Source organism: Leptodactylus fuscus, chromosome 10 (genome assembly GCF_031893055.1).
Source record: "Leptodactylus fuscus isolate aLepFus1 chromosome 10, aLepFus1.hap2, whole genome shotgun sequence".
NCBI lineage: Eukaryota > Metazoa > Chordata > Amphibia > Anura > Leptodactylidae > Leptodactylus > Leptodactylus fuscus.
Genome location: NC_134274.1, coordinates 80,897,037 through 80,919,751, shown reverse-complemented (window position 1 = coordinate 80,919,751; position 22,715 = coordinate 80,897,037). Strand labels below are relative to the sequence as shown.

At 48.1% G+C, this 22,715-nt stretch overlaps 2 protein-coding genes across 3 annotated transcripts in view; both read right to left on the bottom strand.

The window, feature by feature from the left end:
• The window catches only part of LOC142183331 (uncharacterized), a 260,063-nt gene extending 259,220 nt beyond the window's left edge, over window positions 1-843 (bottom strand). For both annotated transcript variants that reach the window (XM_075258383.1, XM_075258384.1), the window contains exon 1: window positions 756-843. The gene's annotated coding sequence lies outside the window, so the exon portion shown is untranslated. The remainder of the gene's footprint in view (window positions 1-755) is intronic.
• A 13,390-nt stretch (window positions 844-14,233) lies between these two features.
• LOC142219211 (uncharacterized) overlaps window positions 14,234-22,715 on the bottom strand; it is a 60,734-nt gene continuing 52,252 nt past the window's right edge. The window contains exons 14-15 of the mRNA XM_075288164.1: window positions 21,598-21,709; window positions 14,234-15,343 (exon numbers count right to left, since the gene is read on the bottom strand). Coding sequence (XP_075144265.1) covers window positions 14,469-15,343; window positions 21,598-21,709 — 987 coding nt within the window. The 3' untranslated portion in view covers window positions 14,234-14,468. The remainder of the gene's footprint in view (window positions 15,344-21,597; window positions 21,710-22,715) is intronic.

Sequence of the window (22,715 nt, the reverse complement as noted above, 5' to 3'; positions counted from 1 at the left end):
TATATCAGAGGCCTCTGGTCTATAGGGGGCAGCAGAGGCGGCCTGTATATAGTAGTACTATAGAATCCCTGTATACAGCAGAGGCCTCTGGTCTATAGGGGGCAGCAGAGGCGGCCTGTATATAGTAGTACTATAGACTCCCTGTATATATCAGAGGCCTCTGGTCTATAGGGGGCAGCAGAGGCGGCCTGTATATAGTAGTACTATAGAATCCCTGTATACAGCAGAGGCCTCTGGTCTATAGGGGGCAGCAGAGGCGGCCTGTATATAGTAGTACTATAGACTCCCTGTATATATCAGAGGCCTCTGGTCTATAGGGGGCAGCAGAGGCGGCCTGTATATAGTAGTACTATAGAATCCCTGTATATATCAGAGGTCTCTGGTCTATAGGGGGCAGCAGAGGCAGCCTGTATATAGTAGTACTATAGAATCCCTGTATATATCAGAGGCCTCTGGTCTATAGGGGGCAGCAGAGGCGGCCTGTATATAGTAGTACTATAGACTCCCTGTATATATCAGAGGCCTCTGGTCTATAGGGGGCAGCAGAGGCAGCCTGTATATAGTAGTACTATAGAATCCCTGTATATATCAGAGGCCTCTGGTCTATAGGGGGCAGCAGAGGCGGCCTGTATATGGAGCAGAGACACCTACAATCAGACAGTGTGAGGAGCCGCCATACACCACTTAGACAGAATGTAATGGAGAAGGTATAAGGAGACTCCGAGCACAAGGGACACAATACACGGAGCACTCACCGGAAGTAGCCGGTCCGCCGGTGTTCTAGTTCCTCCGTGCGCTCCCATGTAATCTGCTCTTTCTCTCCATTATCTGTTTGCCGAGCACTGCGCATGCCTCTGCCACCTCCCGTTACCAGGTTACTGCTGTACAGATTGGTCGCCGCCATTTTGGTGTGGACCTGTCGTCTAATGCGGCGGCGGCCATTTTGCAGAGGCCTGGTCCTCATTTCCTTCAGGGAAACGTCTACACCAATATATTTTATTATATGTGAAGTGACGTCATCTTTGTCTTTGGTGACGTCTTATGAATACGTGGGTTATTAGTACTATGTTGATCTTACGTTTGCTGTATCCAATCCATCCTGTTCTGACATGAAGCAGAATAGAAAATGCTCTGCAATCAACCGGGACACAATTGTAAGCCCTCAGACTTGAATGCATAAGAGATACAGAAAATCATTGCAAAGAGATGCAGAAGGATGTCCAACTGTTACATACAGATCAATGTATTCCCAAACGCAGATGTGACAGGGCCTAAGGGTCGGTACACATTAGCATATACATACCTCCCAACCGGCCTGATTTCCGCGGGACACTCACGATTTGGGTGACATGTTCCGCGGTCCCGGTTGGAGGGAGGTATGTCCCGATTTCAACTCAGATCTGCGTCCAGAGGACGCAGATCTGAGTTGAACACATATGCGGCTGAAGCAAGGAGCTGACACAGGTCAGCTCCTTGCTTCAGCCGCATATGTGTCAGCGAGAGAGGCGCGCAGAGAGCTGCGAGGGAGCGGAGGAGAAGGTAAGTTTAATGTGGAGGTGGAACGTGAATCTGGGGGCAGATGAAGGCATGACACTGGGGGCAGAGATGGGGGGACATGAATCTGGGGGCAGAGATGGAGGGACATGAATCTGGGGGCAGAGATGTGGGGACATGAATCTGGTGGAAGAGATGGAGGGGACATGAATCTGGGGGCAGAGATGGAGGGGACATGAATCTGGGGGCAGAGATGGAGGGGACATGAATCTGGGGGCAGAGATGGAGGGGGAACATGAATCTGGGGGCAGAGATGGAGGGGACATGAATCTGGGGGCAGAGATGGAGGGGTCATGAAACTGGGGGCAGAGATGGGGGGACATGAATCTGGGGGCAGAGATGGAGGGGTCATGAAACTGGGGGCAGAGATGTGGGGACATGAAACTGGGGGCAGAGATGGGGGGACATGAATCTGGGGGCAGAGATGGAAGGGGGACATGAATCTGGGGGCAGAGATGGGGGGACATGAATCTGGGGGCAGAGATGGAGGGGACATGAATCTGGGGGCAGAGATGGAGGGACATGAATCTGGGGGCAGAGATGGAGGGAAATGAATCTGGGGGCAGAAATGGGGGACATGAATCTGGGGCAGAGATGGATGGAAATGAATCTGGGGGCAGAGATGGAGGGGACATGAATCTGGGGGCAGAGATGTGGGGACATGAAACTGGGGGCAGAGATGGAAGGGGGACATGAATCTGGGGGCAGAGATGGGGGGACATGAATCTGGGGGCAGAGATGGAAGGGGGACATGAATCTGGGGGCAGAGATGGAGGGGTCATGAAACTGGGGGCAGAGATGTGGGGACATGAATCTGGGGGCAGAGATGGAAGGGACATGAATCTGGGGGCAGAGATGGAGGGGGACATGAATCTGGGGGCAGAGATGGAGGGGACATGAATCTGGGGGCAGAGATGGAGGGGACATGAATCTGGGGGCAGAGATGTGGGGACATGAATCTGGGGGCAGAGATGGAGGGGACATGAATCTGAGGGCAGAGATGGGGGGACATGAATCTGGGGGCAGAGATGGAGAGGACATGAATCTGGGGGCAGAGATGGAGGGATCATGAATCTGAGGGCAGAGATGGGGGGACATGAATCTGGGGGCAGAGATGGAAGGGACATGAATCTGGGGGCAGAGATGGAGGGGACATGAATCTGGGGGCAGAGATGTGGGGACATGAATCTGGGGGCAGAGATGGAGGGGACATGAATCTGAGGGCAGAGATGGGGGGACATGAATCTGGGGGCAGAGATGGAGAGGACATGAATCTGGGGGCAGAGTTGGGGGGACATGAATCTGGGGGCAGAGATGGAGGGGACATGAATCTGGGGGCAGAGATGGAGGGGACATGAATCTGGGGGCAGAGATGGAAGGGGGACATGAATCTGGGGGCAGAGATGGGGGGACATGAATCTGGGGGCAGAGATGGGGGGACATGAATCTGGGGGCAGAGATGTGGGGACATGAATCTGGGGGCAGAGATGGAGGGGACATGAATCTGAGGGCAGAGATGGGGGGACATGAATCTGGGGGCAGAGATGGAGGGGACATGAATCTGCGGGCAGATGAAGGGTGTATATGAATCTGGGGGTAGAGATAGAGGGGGGACACATAATTTACGGGTGACTATAGGAGGATTATACTGTGTGCGGGCACATGAAAAATTAACGAGTGGACGGAGTCAACACAAAAGTGGGCGGGGCTAAATTTGCTGCAGCGCGCGTAGCACGCCGCACATTTTGTCCCTCTTTCAGTTCTTCAAAAGTTGGGAGGTATGCATATGTATTCTGTCCAGTTAGAGTCCGCATGGAGACCGCCCGGACGCAATACAATCGCAATTACAAGCGCTGTGCAGTTAAAGCACATGGACCCCATAGACTATAATGGGGTCTGTGTGCTTGCCGCGCAATGCTCACACAAATGATTCGTGCAGGCAGTGCGCGGCAAGCACACGGACCCTATTACAGTCTATGAGGTCCGTGTGCTTTAACTGCACAGCGCTTGCAGTTACGTTGGTATTCTGTTCGGGGGGTCCTCATGCGGACTCTCTCAGACGGAATCCAAACGCTAATGTGAACCAGGGGTCAGAAGAAAAGATTTCACCTCCAAAAACAAATTGAACAATAAATGATCGGTCGGACAATCTTCAAGATGGTATCAATAAAAATTACATCTTGTCCTGCAAAAACCGATGCCTTAAACAGCGCCATTCATGGAAATATGAGAAACTTACAAGCGTCAGAATATTGAAAAAATACTAAATATATTAATATTAAATATTGTAAGCGGATGGCTGTTCAGGTAATGGAGGGGGTGTAAGCGGATGGCTGTTCAGGTAATGGAGGGGGTGTAAGCCGACGGCCGGTCAGGTAATGGAGGGGGTGTAAGCCGATGGCCGGTCGGGTAATGGAGGGGGTGTAAGCCGATGGCCGGTCGGGTAATGGAAGGGGTGTAAGCCGATAACCGGTCAGGTAATGGAGGGGGTGTAAGCCGACGGCTGGTCAGGTAATGGAGGGGGTGTAAGCCGATGGCCGGTCGGGTAATGGAGGGGGTGTAAGCCGACGGCCGGTCGGGTAATGGAAGGGGTGTAAGCCGATAACCGGTCAGGTAATGGAGGGGGTGTAAGCCGATGGCCGGTCAGGTAGTGGAGGGGGTGTAAGCCGATGGCCGGTCAGGTAGTGGAGGGGGTGTAAGCTGATAACCGGTCAGGTAATGGAGGGGGTGTAAGCCGATGGCCGGTCAGGTAATGGAGGGGGTGTAAGCCGATGGCCGGTCAGGTAATGGAGGGGGTGTAAGCCGATGGCCGGTCAGGTAATGGAGGGGGTGTAAGCCGATGGCCGGCCAGGTAATGGAGGGGGTGTAAGCCGATGGCCGGCCAGGTAATGGAGGGGGTGTAAGCCGATGGCCGGCCAGGTAATGGAGGGGGTGTAAGCCGATGGCCGGCCAGGTAATGGAGGGGGTGTAAGCCGATGGCCGGCCAGGTAATGGAGGGGGTGTAAGCCGATGGCCGGCCAGGTAATGGAGGGGGTGTAAGCCGATGGCCGGTCAGGTAATGGAGGGGGTGTAAGCCGATGGCCGGCCAGGTAATGGAGGGGGTGTAAGCCGATGGCCGGTCAGGTAATGGAGGGGGTGTAAGCCGATGGCCGGTCAGGTAATGGAGGGGGTGTAAGCCGATGGCCGGCCAGGTAATGGAGGGGGTGTAAGCCGATGGCCGGCCAGGTAATGGAGGGGGTGTAAGCCGATGGCCGGCCAGGTAATGGAGGGGGTGTAAGCCGATGGCCGGCCAGGTAATGGAGGGGGTGTAAGCCGATGGCCGGCCAGGTAATGGAGGGGGTGTAAGCCGATGGCCGGCCAGGTAATGGAGGGGGTGTAAGCCGATGGCGGCCGCCATAGCCGCCGGGTGTCTGCTGTTTTATAGAGCAGATTCCCGGCACTAATGCCCATAATCAGTGCCAGCTTCAATCGCAAGCATTAACCCATCTGGCATCTCAGTCAAAGCTGACCAAGGCGCCATTTTGCCGGGGATCACTGGCACCCGGGGCAAGCTCTGGAGCCGGCGTCCCATTGGCATGACAGCCAGGGGCCTTGTGAAAGTGCCCCGGCCTGTCTGTAATCATTTTCTATTGCAGGCTACTCTACGTAGACTGCAATAGAAATTATGTTTTTTTGCAATGCATTAGTATTGTAATGCATAGCATTAGTGAACAGACCCCCTGGGATTCAACACTCCCTAGGGGCTCTAATAAAGGCATTACCAAAAAAATTCAAATCACCCCCCTTTCCCTAGAACACCTATACCTATACAAAGATCTCATATGGCTCTGGGAGTGGAGAAATAAAAAAGTTGGGGATTTAGAAAGAGGGGAGTCAAAAACGAAAACAGTCCGTGGCGAGAAGGGTAAAGGGGTTAAAAGGACGTATGAAAAATAAGCGGTGGAATATAAAGCTGTATGTGACACGTAATGTAATGTGACACGTGACGTACGTACAGTCAATAGTGTAAACTCCAACACTAACATCTTTATTATATCACATCACAATAATTTACCGTAAGCAAAAACTTCCAAAAAACACAACTTTTCCTGACCCCTGTTCTGTAGGAGAGTTGCCTGAGTCTCTGTGACATCATCAGATTTTACATGACATATATTCACACTGTGAACATGACAACCCCCTCCTCTGATTCTGGGGTTTACCTAACATTTTGAGCGTAACTGATCCATAAGGTGCACCGGCGTCATAAATGGTGCACAGAAGACGCCGTGTGGAGTTGTGATTCCTAAGTTGTCTGATATGACGGGCTTTTTTATACGGCCCACGTACTGGAGTGAATTGGCTTCTATTTTCTGCCTTTTTAGCATAGGCTCATGTTGTAAATGTGTCGAAAAAAGGGGCTCAAAATAAACCATGACCCCTTATCCCAACGAGATCTCAAAATGACGAGGGGAGTGATTTTGTTGAGTGAATAGTAAATCTGGCCTAAACAAAAATCGTCTTGATGAATGTGCCCCGCTATGATTACATGAGGAGTAAGACGAATTCTGGCCTTTATATTACTTATTGTTTCGCCACCTGGTCATGCTTGTCACCAATGTTCCTTCTTCCCACTGTTCTTCCTGGTCATGGCCGCTGTGTTTCAGTCCTTGCCTGTACGGTACTCGGCACTATTAAGAGACTGTAAACCTTGCTGTCTATCCCAACCAATGTCCTGCATCTGTTAGCTATTTAAAGGGATTAGCTAGGATTGTGTGAATACCTACAGTCATGGCCAAAAGTTTTGAGAATGACACAAATCTTCTATTGTCACATGATCTGCTCCCTCTGGTTTTTCTGTGTGTTCGTCAGATGTTTTTATCACATACAGAAATAGAATTGCAATCATATTCTGAGTAATAAAAGCTTATAGTGACAGTTAGAATGAGTTAATGCAGCGTTGCAATATTTGCAGTGTTGCCCCTTCTTCTTCAGGACTCTGCAATTCTCCCTGGCATGCTCTCAATCAACTTCTGGACCAAATTCTGACTGATAGCCGTCCATTCTTGCACAATCAATGCTTGCATTTTGTCAGAATTTGTAGGTTTTTGTTTGTCCACCCGTCTCTTGATGATTGACCACAAGTTCTCAATGGGATTAAGATCTGGGGAGTTTCCAGGCCATGGACCCAAAATCTCTCTGTTTTGTTCCCTGAGCCATTTAGTTATCACCTTTGATAACTTTGGCTGAGAAGCAACCCCACACATGAATGGTTTCAGGATGCTTTACAGTTGGCATGAGACAAGACTGGTGGTAGCGCTCACCTCGTCTTCTCCCAATAAGCTGTTCTCCAGATGTCCCAAACAATCGAAAAGGGGATTCATCAGAGAAAATGACTTTCCCCCAGTCCTCAGCAGTCCATTCCCTGGACCTTCTGCAGAATATCAGTCTGTCCCTGATATTTTTTCTGGAGAGAAGTGGCTTCTTTGCTGCCCTCCTTGAGACCAGGCCTTGCTCCAAGAGTCTCTGCCTCACAGTGCGTGCAGATGCACTCACACCTGCCTGCTGCCATTCCTGAGCAAGCTCTGCACTGCTGGTAGCCCGATCCCACAGCTGAAACACTTTTAAGAGACGGTCCTGGCGCTTGCTGGTCTTTCTTGGGCGCCCTGGAGCCTTTTTGCCAACAATGGAACCTCTCTCCTTGAAGTTCTTGATGATGCGATAGATTGTTGACTGAGGTGCAATCTTTCTAGCTGCGATACTCTTCCCTGTTAGGCCATTTTTGTGCAGTGCAATGATGACTCCACGTGTTTCTTTAGAGATAACCATGGTTAACAGAAGAGAAACAATGATGCCAAGCACCAGCCTCCTTTTAACCCCTTAGCGACCTTTGACGTACTATTACGTCATGGACGCGAGGTACTTCGCGCACCATGAAGTAATATTACGTCATGGTGATTCCGCCCGCTCAGCTAGCTGAGCGGGCGGAATCGGAACTGAGTGATAGCTGTTACTGACAGCTATCACCCTTTTCCATAACCTCCGGTCGGTACTTTTACCGATCGGAGGTTTTAACAAAGGGTGCCGCGATCTCCCCCCCCCCCCGCCGGCACCCCCCGGACCGAGATCGGGGGGTGCCGGTATCTGTAATATGTAGTCTGGGGTCTGGTTAGTGACCCCAGACAGCCCTGAGCACTCACTTACCTGGTGATGCTCCCGGCATCTTCTGGAAGTGAGTCTGTGCCGTCCGCACAGCTCACTTCCTGTGTCTAGAGTGAGACACGTGCAGGCTGTCACTGCAGCCTGTGTCTCAGTCTAGAGTAGAGAATCAGTGATGCAATCATCACTGATCCATGTGTCCCATAGGGACACAAGAACAAGTAAAAAAAAAAGTGTAAAAAAAAAAATAAAGTATTTGAAAACAATTAATAAAGTTATAAAGTCCCAAAAATCCCTTTTTTCTATAAAAAATGAATTATGTAAAAAAACACAAAAAATTAATAAAAACAATACATATTTGGTATTGTCGCGTCCGTAACAACCTGTACAACAAAACTGAAACAATATTTAATGTACACAGTGAACGGTGGTAAAAAATAACGGAAAAAACCCGCCGGAAGTAGTGATTTTTCGCCATCTCACCTTACAAAATGTGCTATAAAAAGTGATCAAAAAGTCATATGCACCCCAAAATAGTACCAATAAAATGCACAGGTTGTCCCGCAAAAAATAAGCCCTCAACCAACACTGTCAAGCGAAAAATAAAAATGTTACGCCTTTCAGAAGATGGCGATGCAAAAATCACTGATTTATGTCCCCAAATGTGTTTTTGTTCTGCAGACTTAGTATCGCATAAAAAAATACTATAAATGAGGTATCGCCGTAACCGTACCAACCCGCAGAATAAAGGTCACGTTACTTATACTGTACGCTGCATGGCGAAAAATGTAAAAGGTAAAACTCAATGCCAGAATTGATTTTTTCTCTTTTAAATCCAGCAAAAAAAGAGTTAATAAAATGTAATCAGTAAGTTTTAGGCACCCCAAGATGGTGTCATTACAAAATACATCGCATCCCGCAAACAACAAGCCCTTATATGGCCACGTCAGCAGAAAAATAAAGAAAATATAGCCTCTACCAATGTGAAGACAAAATCACGCAAAATCGCCAAATTATTAGAACACAACTGGGTGCGGCAGGCAGGGAATGTATAAGCTGTGCAAGCGAATATCAGGGGACACCCCAGATTTACAGCTTATGAGGGAACAGACACCAGAAGTGACCCCCAAAGTGACCCCAGTGTGACTCCCCCAATCATAGGAGCTACTGGGGGTACAGTAGGGAATTTAGTGTCTGCAATGTCCTCCGCACCGCTTATATATTCCCTCTTCGCCATCCGCTGTGGAGTCACGTCTGGGATACTAATACTACACTACACCCCCTGAGAAATTCTTTGAGGGGTGCAGTTTTCAAACTGCGGTCACTCCTTTGGGGAATCCACTTTTCTGGTACCTTACAGGCTCTACAAACATGACATGGCGTCTAGATACCAAACATCTGAATCTGTACTCCAAAAGCCGCATCGCGCTCCTACCCTTCTGCCCCCTGCTGTGTGCCCAAACTGCAGTTTATGCCACATGTATGACACATGTATGACACTGGTGTAACCGGGGTAATGTCATATGTGAGTATAAACTGATATTAGGGCACATATATGACACTGGTGTACCCCGGATAACGTACGTAATGTCATATGTGGGTATAAACTGATATTAGGGCCCAGCCAGACACAGAAGGGAAGAAGGTTATTTGGTTTTTGGAGCACAGACTTAGACGGTTTGGTTTTTGGATGCCATAGCACTTTTGCAGAGACTCTAAAATTTCCCCTACAAAATGGGGTCACTTCTTGGGGAATTCCAGTTTACTGGCACCTCCAGGGCTCTGCAAAAACAACATGGCGCCCAGGAAGTCCCTCTAAATCTGTACCCCAAAAGCTATAAAGCGCAGTGCTCCTTCCCTTCTGAGCCCTGCTGTGCACCGAAGCAGCAGTTTATACCCACATATATAATTTTTTTGCCCCTCGGGATCGCCCACTTAATAGTTTTAGGAGTGCAGGTCTCTGACAACACAAAGTGGGTGCAATGCATTGGATACCAAAATGGCATATTTCTTTAAAAATTTCAATTTTTGGGAAGCATTTTTAGTCTCAAAATCATAATACCACTTGATACATTCCTTGACGGGTGTAGTTTCTAAAATGGGGTCACTTTTGAGGGGTTTCTATTGTATTGATACTTTAGGGGCTCAGCAAATGCGACATGGCACCTCAAAACTATTCCAGCAATATATGCCCTCCAAAATCCAAATAGCGCTCTTTCCATTCTGAGCCCCAACATGTACCCATACAGCAGATTATGATCCCATATGGGGTATTGCCGTGTTCAGGGGAAATTGTGTAACAAACTGTGGGGGGCTCTTAATTCTCTAACTACTTGCAAAAATTAAAAATATGGCGCTAAATGGACGATTTATTGGAAAAAAAGTAATTTTTCATTTTCACATCTCAATGGTAAAAAAATCTGTGAAACACCTGTAGGGTCCAAGTGCTCACTAAATCCCTTGATAAATTCCTTGAGGGGTCTAGTTTTCAAAATGGGGTCGTTTTGGGGGGGGGGGGGGGTTTCCACTGTTCTAGCACTTCAGGGGCTCTCCAAATGCAACATGGTGCCTGAAACAGATTTCAGCTAAATTTGCCCTCCAAAATCCCAATAGCGATCCTTCAGCTCTGGACTTTACAGTGTGCCCATACATCACTTTACATCCACATGTGGGGCATTTCTGTAGTTGGGGCAAAGTGCTTGACAATTTGTGGGGTGCATTTTCTTTTTTAACCCCTTGTGGAAATGCATAATTTGGGGTTAAAGCTACATTTTATAGCAAAAAATGTCACTTTTCCTTTTGTTGGGCCAATTCTGTTACACTCCTGTAGGGTCAAAGGGCTCACTAAACCCCTTGGTAAATTCCTTGAGGGGTATAGTTTCCAAAATGGGGTGACATTTTGGGGGTTTCCACTGTTTTGATACATTGGGGGCTCTGCAAACGGGACATGGTGCCTGAAAAGTATTCTAGTAAAATCTGGCCTACAAAATCCAATTAGCGCTCCATCCGTTCTGAGAGCGACCGTGTGCCCGTACATTAGGGTACCAGCACATATTGGGTATTGTCGTGTTCAGGAGAAATTGTGTAACAAAATGTGGGGTGCAGTTTCTCCTTTAACCCTTTGTGAAGAGGAAAAATTTGGGGCTACAGTGACATTTTATTATAAAAAAAGTAATTTTTCATTTTCACATCTCAATGGTAAAAAAAATCTGTGAAACACCTGTAGGGTCCAAGGGCTCACTATACCCCTTGATAAATTCCTTGAGGGGTCTAGTTTCCAAAATGGGGTGACATTTTGGGGTTTTCCACTGTTTTGGCACCTTGGGGGCTTTGCAATCGGGGCATGGCGCCTGAAAAGTATTGTAGCAAAATCTGGCCTACAAAATCCAATTAGTGCTCCATCCGCTCTGAGAGCGACCGTGTGCCCGTACATTAGGGTACCAGCACATATGGGGTATTATCATGTTCGGGAGAAATTGTGTAACAAAATGTGGGGTGCAGTTTCTCCTTTAAACCTTAGTAAATGTGTAAATTCTAGGGCTAAATGAATATATTAGTGACAGAAATTGAAAAATGTAAATTTGACCTCCATTTTGTTGTAATTGTTGTGAAATGCTGAAAGGGTTAAGAAACTTTCTAACTGCTGTTTTGGATTCTTTCAGGAGTGCAGTTTTTAGAATGGGGTGACTTTTGGGGGGTTTTATTAGAGAGGCCTTTCAAGTTCCCTTCAGATCTGAACTGGTCCCTTGAAAAATGTGTTTTGGAAATTTTCTTGAAAATTTGGAAAATTACTGCTTGACTTGTAAGCCTTATAATATCTGAAAAAAATGAAAGGGTGCTTAAAATTTGATTGCTACATAAATCAGAGACATGGTTAATTATATTTATGAAAAAATTCGGGTAGTATGACTTTCTATTTGAAAGGCTTGCAATTTCAAAGTTTGAAAACTGCATTTTTTTCAAAATTTTAACCAAATTTCCTATTTTTTCATAATTAAAGACAAAACATATCGATGAAAATTTACTACTGACATGAAGTACAATGTGTTACGAAAAAACAATCTCAGAATCACTTGTGTAAGTTAAAGCGTCTCAAAGTTATCGCCATTTAAAGTGACACATGTCAGATTTGAAAAAAGAGGCCTGGTCCTTAAGTCACTTTTGGGCTGTGTCTCTAAGGGGTTATGGTGTCATTCTTACTTAATCATGACAGATTGATCTCCAGCCCTGTTCTCATCAACACCCACACCTGTGTTAATGGAGCAATCACTGAAACGATGTTAGCTGGTCCTTTTAAGGCAGGGCTGCAATGATGCTGAAATGTGTTTTGGGGGATAAAGTTCATTTTCTAGGCAAATATTGACTTTGCAAGTAATTGCTGTTAAGCTGATCACTCTTTATAACATTCTGGAGTATATGCAAATTGCCATTAGGAAAACTGAAGCAGTAGACTTTGTAAAAATTAATATTTGTATCATTCTCAAAACTTTTGGCCATGACTGTAGATCCTCCAGGGTTCCAACCCCAGGTCACTTGATCAGAACTAGCACCGGTCCACTGGGTCACCAGTCACTCCACTCATTAAATTTATGTGAGCACAGGAGAGGATGGTGGAGGCAGAGCAAATCAGGGGCTAGGTGCTGGTTATGATTACATGACCGAGAGTCAGAACTAACCTGAAACCCAAATCCCAAGAGGAACTAAGTATTCAAACACTCTCTGGATAAGCCTTTTAAGGCAGATTGTTCCACAGCAATCTACTTGACCAAATTACTCCTGGCTTGATATTGTGCTGCAAAGGTGTTTGTCTGTGCTCTACCTGTGACCTCTACCTGTAAGTACTTGATACTGTGCCACCAGCCCCGACCACTACTTGAATTATCATACTGACTATATGCCACCAACTACTGCTTGGATTTCCATACTGACTATTTGCCACCAGCCCCGACCACTGCTTGACTTTCCATAGTCACTGTACCACCGGCCCTGACCACTGCTTGGATTTCCATATTCCCTGTACCACCAACCCCGACCACTGCTTGGATTTCCATAGTCCCTGTACCACCGGCCCCGACCGCTGCTTGGATTTCCATAGTCCCTGTACCACCGGCCCCGACCACTGCTTGGATTTCCATAGTCCCTGTACCACCGGCCCCGACCGCTGCTTGGATTTCCATAGTCACTGTACCACCGGCCCTGACCACTGCTTGGATTTCCATAGTCCCTGTACCACCGGCCCCGACCACTGCTTGGATTTCCATAGTCCCTGTACCACCGGCCCCGACCGCTGCTTGGATTTCCATAGTCCCTGTACCACCGGCCCCGACCGCTGCTTGGATTTCCATAGTCCCTGTACCACCGGCCCCGACCGCTGCTTGGATTTCCATAGTCCCTGTACCACCGGCCCCGACCGCTGCTTGGATTTCCATAGTCCCTGTACCACCGGCCCCGACCGCTGCTTGGATTTCCATAGTCCCTGTACCACCGGCCCCGACCTCTGCTTGGATTTCCATAGTCCCTGTACCACCGGCTCCGACCACTGCTTGGATTTCCATAGTCCCTGTACCACCGGCCCCGACCACTGCTTGGATTTCCATAGTCCCTGTACCACCGGCCCCGACCACTGCTTGGATTTCCATAGTCCCTGTACCACCGGCCCCGACCACTGCTTGGATTTCCATAGTCCCTGTACCACCGGCCCCGATCACTGCTTGGATTTCCATAGTCCCTGTACCACCGGCCCCGATCACTGCTTGGATTTCCATAGTCCCTGTACCACCAGCCCCGACCACTGCTTGGATTTCCATAGTCACTGTACCACCAGCCCCGACCACTGCTTGGATTTCCATAGTCCCTATACCACCAGCCCCGACCACTGCTTGGATTTCCATAGTCCCTGTACCACCGGCCCCGACCACTGCTTGGATTTCCATAGTCCCTGTACCACCAGCCCCGACCACTGGAACGGGTTTGCAAAGTGACCGCTCATGAACGTCTTCTGCCTCTCCGCGGCAAAACCGTTTTTTTTTTAACCGGACACAAAGTCTTGCATGTCCGACTTTGTGTCTGGTTAAAAAAAAACTGTTTACCTGCGGAGGGGCAGAAGACGCTCACGAGCGGTCACTTTGCAAACCCATTCCAGTGAATGGGATTGAACACTGACTCCCAGGTTTCAGTCTCCTGTCCAGTTTCTCTCAGAAGAAGATGGAAACCCAAAAGCGAAAACCGGGCGCAGGTGTGAATCCGCCCTCACTGTCCAAGGAACTCGTAGTGACTGTATAATAGACTAGGTCTATGTTCTCAGTAGTTTCTGGAGCCAGATACCCCCCTAGGTCAGCTGTCACCTACATCTAGAGGTAACTGGTGGCTCCTTGCAGCATATCCCTGATGCTGTAAAAACTAGGGCACCACCTAGACAAAGGTAGCACAAACTGAACTGGCGAGGGGACAGCCTGGGCCCACAACCACTGCATGTTACACTCATATTTTGCAAACTTTAGCCGTTTTCTCTTCTGCAAGCTCTGTCTCTCTTCTTCTTCACCCTGAGCTGGTTGGTGGAGACTAGCTGCTATGACGTCTTGCCTTCCCTGGGTGAGTCCAGTCCATCTTGGTCTAGCAAGACTGATTCAACAGAAACCTCCAGATAGTGTGGAGAACCAGACTGATTCATATAATACTGATTTATACAAAGTTCTTTGACCCGTTACCATAATCCGCGTTGAGAATGGCTTCTCTTCCGTGTGACTTTCCCCATGTCCAGTGACAACAGGTTTCCTTTATTCCGAACACAACTTGTCGTCAGTGTGAATTTTATAATGGTCAACCAGTTCTGATATCTGTACGAAACACTCCCCACATTCTGAACAGGAGAAGGACCCCTCCCACGTGTGAATTTTATGATGGTCGACAAGATCAGCTATCTGGGTGAAGCATTCCCCGCAAACCGAGCATCCGAATGGCTTCTTAAATTTGTGCGTTCTCTGATGTCTCTCGAGGTAATCTTTACGCGCAAAACATTTCCCACAATCCAGACACGTAAAGGGCTTCTTCCCTGTGTGAATGACCTGATGCTTAACAAGATCCGAATTCTGAGAAAAACATTTGCCACATTCTGCACAGGAGAATGGCTTCTGCCCCGTGTGGCTTCTCTGATGTTTAACAAGGACAGATTTCTGAGTAAAACATTTGCCACATTCGGCACATGAGAATGGCTTCTGTCCTGTGTGAATTCTCTGATGTTCAACCAGGGAGGATTTCTGGGTAAAACACTTCCCGCACTCTGCACACGAGAATGGCTTCTCCCCCGTGTGAATTCTCTGGTGCTCCACCAGGACAGATTTCTTGGTAAAGCCTTTCCCACATTCTGAGCATGAGAATGGCCGCTCACCGTTGTGAATTCTTTTGTGCATAGAAAGACTCAAGTTCTTCTTAAAGTGTTTCCCGCAATCGGAACATGTAAATATTTTATCTACGCTATGACCTGAACGTTCATTGACCATTTGTGAGGGATCAGATGATGGTTCTCTGCCGGGAAGGACGGAGGATAGACCGCCAATGAGGAGATGTTCTCCACAATTCTCTTGTGTGTCATCTTCACTTCCATTACTCAGCGATAGAGGAAGATGTCCTTCTGTACTGCTGATGCTGTCGTCTGAAAGATGAATATATATATATATATATATATATATATATATATATATATATACAGGATGTTATTATTATTATTTATTTATTTCTATAGCACCATTAATTCCATAGTGCTGGACATTATTATATTAATTCCATAGTGCTGGACATTATTATATTAATTCCACAGTGCTGTACATTATTATATTAATTCCATGGTTCTGTACATTATTATATTAATTCCATAGTGCTGGACATTATATTAATTGCATGGTGCTGTACATTATTATATTAATTCCATAGTGCTGTACATTATTATATTAATTCCATGGTGCTTTACATTTGGGGGTTACATACAATACACAGAATATACAGGTAGATATAATACTAACAGTGACCGGCTGGCACAGTGGGGTAGAGGGCCCTGCCCGCGAGGGCTTACAATCTATGAGGGAAGGGGGTAGAGACAGGAGGAGAGGGGGAGACTGTACAGATGGCGGTGCGGTGATAGTGTTATTGGAGGTTGTAGGCCTTCCTGAATAGGGGAGTCTTCAGGGCCTTCTTGAAGCCTGTGATTGTGGGGGTCAGTCTTATGTGTCTCGGTAAGGGGTTCCAGAGTATGGGGGATGCACGGGAGAAATCTTGGAGACGGTTGTGTGAGGAGCGGATGAGGGCAGAGCGGAGTAGGAGGTCATTGGAGGATCTGAGGTTACGTGTGGGCAGGTAGCGGGAGATGAGGTCAGAGATATATGGAGGGGACAGGTTGTGGATGGCTTTGTATGTTAGCGTTAGTAGCTTGAACTCAATTCGCTGGGCTATGGGTAACCAGTGGAGGGACTGGCAGAGGGGAGCAGCTGATGAAGATCGGGGGGGGGGGTGAGGTGGATTAAGCGAGCAGCGCAGTTTAAGGTGGACTGGAGGGGGGCGAGGGTGTTTGCTGGGAGTCCATGGAGAAGGGTGTTGCAGTAGTCTAAGCGGGAGATTATGAGGGCCTGGACGAGCATCTTGGTAGTTTCCTGGGTGAGGAAGGAGCGGATTCGGTTGATGTTCTTGAGCTGGAGGCGGCAGGAGGTGTTGAGGGTTTGAATATGTGACTCGAAGGATAGGTCGGGGTCCAGGGTTACCCCAAGGCATCGGGCCTGTGGGACAGGGGTAAGTGGGGTTCCATTAACTTTGAAAGATTGGTCAGGTGGAGGGCCACATTGGGTGGGGTGAAAATGATGAACTCTGTTTTCTCCATGTTGAGTTTGAGAAAGCGGGAGGAGAGGAGGGAGGCTACGGCCGCTAAACAATCTGGAACTCTGTCCAGCAGGGAGGTAATATCTGGTCCAGAGATATATATTTGGGTGTCGTCGTCATAGCAATGGTACTGAAAGCCGTGAGATTCTATGAGTTGGCCCAGGCCAAGGGTGTAGATGGAGAACAGGAGGGGTCCTAGGACGGAGCCCTGGGGGACACCTACAGAGAGAGGATGTGGTGAGGAGGTGGTGTGCGAGTGGGAGACGCTGAATGTGCGGTCGGTGAGGTATGAGGAGATCCAGGAAAGGGCCAAGTCTGAGATACCAAGGGATGAGAGAATTTCTAACAGGAGGGAGTGGTCAACTGTGTCAAAGGCAGAGCGGAGGAGGAGGACAGAGTAATGGCGCCTGGCTTTGGCGGTTAGCAGGTCGTTAGTGACTTTTGTTAGGGCAGTTTCAGTGGAGTGCCGGGGTCTGAAGCCTGACTGAAGTCTGTCAAAAAGCAGGTTGGACGAGAGATAGGAGGAGAGTTCTGAGTGGACGTGTTGCTCAAGAAGTTTTGAGGCGTACGGGAGAAGTGAAATGGGACGATAGTTGGCAGGAGAGGACGGGTCGAGGGACGGTTTCTTAAGTATAGGAGTGACAGTGGCGTGTTTGAAGGCAGAGGGGAAGGATCCATTGGTTAGGGATAGATTGAAGAGATGGGTTAGGGCCGGAGTCAGTGAGTTTGGGGATGAGATGTGACTGGATCGGGTCAAGCGCGCAGGAGGTGAGGTGGGATTTGGAGATTAGGGAGGAGAGTTTTTCATCAGTGATGGAGGAGAAACAGGTCAGGGATGGGGAGCAGCGAGTAGTTGGGTAGAGGGGTTGTCGGGGGAGTAGGGTGAGACTGTCTCTGATGGTGTCAATTTTAGTTTAAAAGTAAGAGTCAAGGTCTCCTTAGAAATTATCTTATTCATTTTGGTGCCAAGCATCTAAGGGCTGGGCTGGCAGTAGAAAGATGTCTGTGAGGTAACATGGCCTAACACTGGGAAGGAAGGTATATGGCAGGTAGGTAGATAGGTTAGGGTCACCTGAATCACACCATGGTTTTCCCTTGTGACTTGCTTCCTTCATTGATGAGATAATGCTGTTTTTGTCAATAAGTAAATGAGCTCTTTGGAGTAAAAGGGACATTGCTGATTACAACTTTCTCATTGCTCCATAGCTCATTTGCATATTGACAAAAATGCGGATATCTTGGCAGCAGAGGCAGCAACTCACAAGTGACTCAGGTGATCCTAACCTATCTATCTGCAGGGCTGCGGTGATATGCTGGTCCTGGTGACAGTAACCTATCTATCTGCAGGGCTGGGGTGATATGCTGGGTCTGGTGACAGTAACCTATCTATCTGCAGGGCTGGGGTGATATGCTGGTTCTGGTGACACTAACCTATCTATCTGCAGGGCTGCGGTGATATGCTGGTTCTGGTGACAGTAACCTATCTATCTGCAGGGCTGGGGTGATATGCTGATTCTGGTGACAGTAACCTATCTATCTGCAGGGCTGGGGTGATATGCTGGTTCTGGTGACACTAACCTATCTATCTGCAGGACTGGGGTGATATGCTGAGTCTGGTGACTCTAACCTATCTATCTGCAGGACTGGGGTGATATGCTGGTTCTGGTGACAGTAACCTATCTATCTGCAGGGCTGGGGTGATATGCTGGTCCTGGTGACAGTAACCTATCTATCTGCAGGGCTGGGGTGATATGCTGGTCCTGGTGACAGTAACCTATCTATCTGCAGGGCTGGGGTGATATGCTGGTTCTGGTGACACTAACCTATCTATCTGCAGGACTGGGGTGATATGCTGGTTCTGGTGACACTAACCTATCTATCTGCAGGACTGGGGTGATATGCTGAGTCTGGTGACTCTAACCTATCTATCTGCAGGACTGGGGTGATATGCTGGTTCTGGTGACAGTAACCTATCTGCAGGGCTGGGGTGATATGCTGGTCCTGGTGACAGTAACCTATCTATCTGCAGGGCTGGGGTGATATGCTGGTTCTGGTGACACTAACCTATCTATCTGCAGGACTGGGGTGATATGCTGAGTCTGGTGACTCTAACCTATCTATCTGCAGGACTGGGGTGATATGCTGGTTCTGGTGACAGTAACCTATCTATCTGCAGGGCTGGGGTGATATGCTGGTCCTGGTGACAGTAACCTATCTATCTGCAGGGCTGGGGTGATATGCTGGTCCTGGTGACAGTAACCTATCTATCTGCAGGGCTGGGGTGATATGCTGGTTCTGGTGACACTAACCTATCTATCTGCAGGACTGGGGTGATATGCTGAGTCTGGTGACTCTAACCTATCTATCTGCAGGGCTGGGGTGATATGCTGGTTCTGGTGACACTAACCTATCTATCTGCAGGACTGGGGTGATATGCTGGTTCTGGTGACAGTAACCTATCTATCTGCAGGGCTGGGGTGATATGCTGGTTCTGGTGACAGTAACCTATCTATCTGCAGGGCTGGGGTGATATGCTGGGTCTGGTGACAGTAACCTATCTATCTGCAGGGCTGGGGTGATATGCTGGTTCTGGTGACAGTAACCTATCTATCTACAGGGCTGGGGTGATATGCTGGTTCTGGTGACACTAACCTATCTATCTGCAGGGCTGGGGTGATATGCTGGTTCTGGTGACACTAACCTATCTATCTGCAGGGCTGGGGTGATATGCTGGTCCTGGTGACAGTAACCTATCTATCTGCAGGGCTGGGGTGATATGCTGGTTCTGGTGACCCTAACCTATCTATCTGCAGGACTGGGGTGATATGCTGGTTCTGGTGACAGTAACCTATCTATCTGCAGGGCTGGGGTGATATGCTGGTTCTGGTGACAGTAACCTATCTATCTGCAGGACTGGGGTGATATGCTGGTTCTGGTGACAGTAACCTATCTATCTGCAGTGCTGGGGTGATATGCTGGTTCTGGTGACACTAACCTATCTATCTGCAGGGCTGGGGTGATATGCTGGTTCTGGTGACAGTAACCTATCTATCTGCAGGACTGGGGTGATATGCTGGTTCTGGTGACAGTAACCTATCTATCTGCAGTGCTGGGGTGATATGCTGGTTCTGGTGACACTAACCTATCTATCTGCAGGGCTGGGGTGATATGCTGGTTCTGGTGACAGTAACCTATCTATCTGCAGGGCTGGGGTGATATGCTGGTTCTGGTGACAGTAACCCATCTATCTGCAGGGCTGGGGTGATATACTGGTTCTGGTGACAGTAACCTATCTATCTGCAGGGCTGGGGTGATATGCTGGTTCTGGTGACAGTAACCTATCTATCTGCAGGGCTGGGGTGATATGCTGGTTCTGGTGACAGTAACCTATCTATCTGCAGGGCTGGGGTGATATGCTGGTTCTGGTGACACTAACCTATCTATCTGCAGGGCTGGGGTGATATGCTGGTTCTGGTGACACTAACCTATCTATCTGCAGTGCTGGGGTGATATGCTGGTTCTGGTGACAGTAACCTATCTATCTGCAGGGCTGGGGTGATATGCTGGGTTTTAGTGACAGTAACCTATCTATCTGCAGGGCTGGGGTGATATGCTGGTTCTGGTGACAGTAACCTATCTATCTGCAGGGCTGGGGTGATATGCTGGGTCTGGTGACAGTAACCTATCTATCTGCAGGGCTGGGGTGATATGCTGGTTCTGGTGACAGTAACCTATCTATCTGCAGGGCTGGGGTGATATGCTGGTTCTGGTGACACTAACCTATCTATCTGCAGGACTGGGGTGATATGCTGGTTCTGGTGACAGTAACCTATCTATCTGCAGGGCTGGGGTGATATGCTGGTTCTGGTGACAGTAACCTATCTATCTGCAGTGCTGGGGTGATATGCTGGTTCTGGTGACAGTAACCTATCTATCTGCAGGGCTGGGGTGATATGCTGGGTTTTAGTGACAGTAACCTATCTATCTGCAGGGCTGGGGTGATATGCTGGTTCTGGTGACAGTAACCTATCTGCAGGGCTGGGGTGATATGCTGGGTCTGGTGACAGTAACCTATCTATCTGCAGGGCTGGGGTGATATGCTGGTTCTGGTGACAGTAACCTATCTATCTGCAGGGCTGGGGTGATATGCTGGTTCTGGTGACACTAACCTATCTATCTGCAGGACTGGGGTGATATGCTGGTTCTGGTGACAGTAACCTATCTATCTGCAGGACTGGGGTGATATGCTGGTTCTGGTGACAGTAACCCATCTATCTGCAGGACTGGGGTGATATGCTGGTTCTGGTGACAGTAACCTATCTATCTGCAGTGCTGGGGTGATATGCTGGTTCTGGTGACACTAACCTATCTACCTGTGCAGCCCTTGGACTGGCACAGAAACCACAATCAATCTTTGATAAGAAGATATTTTTTGTGTACAGATGCTGAGAAAACTAAAATATCTGTACAAACAAAGAAGCCTTCCTTATGCCAGAGGGGGGCAGAGTTAGGATATGTTCACACAGTGGAAAATGGATCCTACGTGTGGACATACTGTGCGGTACTAATGCAGTGCATCGGCTTTCTGCTACGGATTAGGCCCGGATGAATGGGCCTAGTTGGGAGGGAGTATTGCGTTGCGGATGTCGTGGTTGAGTCAGCCACAGAATCCGCAATAAGATCGGTCATCTCCCTTCTTTGTTCCGCTACTAGCTAGTATAGTGGTTTCCAATGAAGTCAATGGGCGATGCTTTTGGAGACGGACTCTGAGACGGATTCCGCGGCATAATCAACTGTCAAAAAAATCTGTGAACTAGGCCGAACATTTCTCTTCATTTAGCTTTATGTGAATGGAGGTAAGCAGGCACCAATGGAGGTAAGCAGGCACCAGGCTACATGCTATATGGTTGGGCCGTGCTCGTTACAAGCCGATACCGCACCCCTGAACTGACAGCCGCACGGTTGGTGCATATAGTAAAAAATAGAGACTGTTGTAGTTACTGGACATTATGAGACTCTTCTGTACAGGTCAGCACTAACCTGGGCTGATGTCTACAGGTATCTCCTCCTCCTTGCACCGCTGATCTTCCCACACACACACGTCTTCTTCACATTGTCCGGCCTCAGCTTTACATTTCTCCAAGTCGTTGCCCTAATTTCATAATTGAAAAAGTAACAGACATAAGAAGACAGCCGGGGCTCAAAACCCTTCAGATAAAGCACTTGGGACCCGATCCCTCCCATGATATCTGATGTCTTGCTTTAGGGTCCTGTTACGCGAGCAGATGTCTTACCTGTACCTGGCGCATGTTACAGATGCAATTGATCGAAGTTCATTAACCTCATATACAGCAATCATTAGACTATATGGAGATGATCCGCCAATCCAATCCATCGTCTCCATACTGGATGCAATGGACAGACAACCGGGCACTGGGAAGAGGTTTTTTTTTTAAAGTCTCCCTCTCTCTGATCTCCACATAGATTGGTCCAATTCCTGGACAATCCCTTCAAGCTATCTCACAGACTTCACCATTCTCCTCATCTCCTTCACACTTAATAACTACAGTCATGGCCAAAAGTTTTGAGAATGGTACAAATATTAATTGTTACAAAGTCTACTGCTTCAGTTTTCCTAATGGCAATTTGCATATACTCCAGAATGTTATAAAGAGTGATCAGCTTAACAGCAATTACTTGCAAAGTCAATATTTGCCTAGAAAATGAACTTTATCTCCCAAAACACATTTCAACATCATTGCAGCCCTGCCTTAAAAGGACCAGCTAACATTGTTTCAGTGATTGCTCCATTAACACAGGTGTGGGTGTTGATGAGGACAGGGCTGGAGATCAATCTGTCATGATTAAGTAAGAATGACACCACTGGACACTTTAAAAGGAGGCTGGTGCTTGGCATCATTGTTTCTCTTCTGTTAACCATGGTTATCTCTAAAGAAACACGTGCAGCCATCATTGCACTGCACAAAAATGGCCTAACAGGGAAGAGTATCGCAGCTAGAAAGATTGCACCTCAGTCAACAATCTATCGCATCATCAAGAACTTCAAGGAGAGAGGTTCCATTGTTGGCAAAAAGGCTCCAGGGCGCCCAAGAAAGACCAGCAAGCGCCAGGACCGTCTCTTAAAAGTGTTTCAGCTG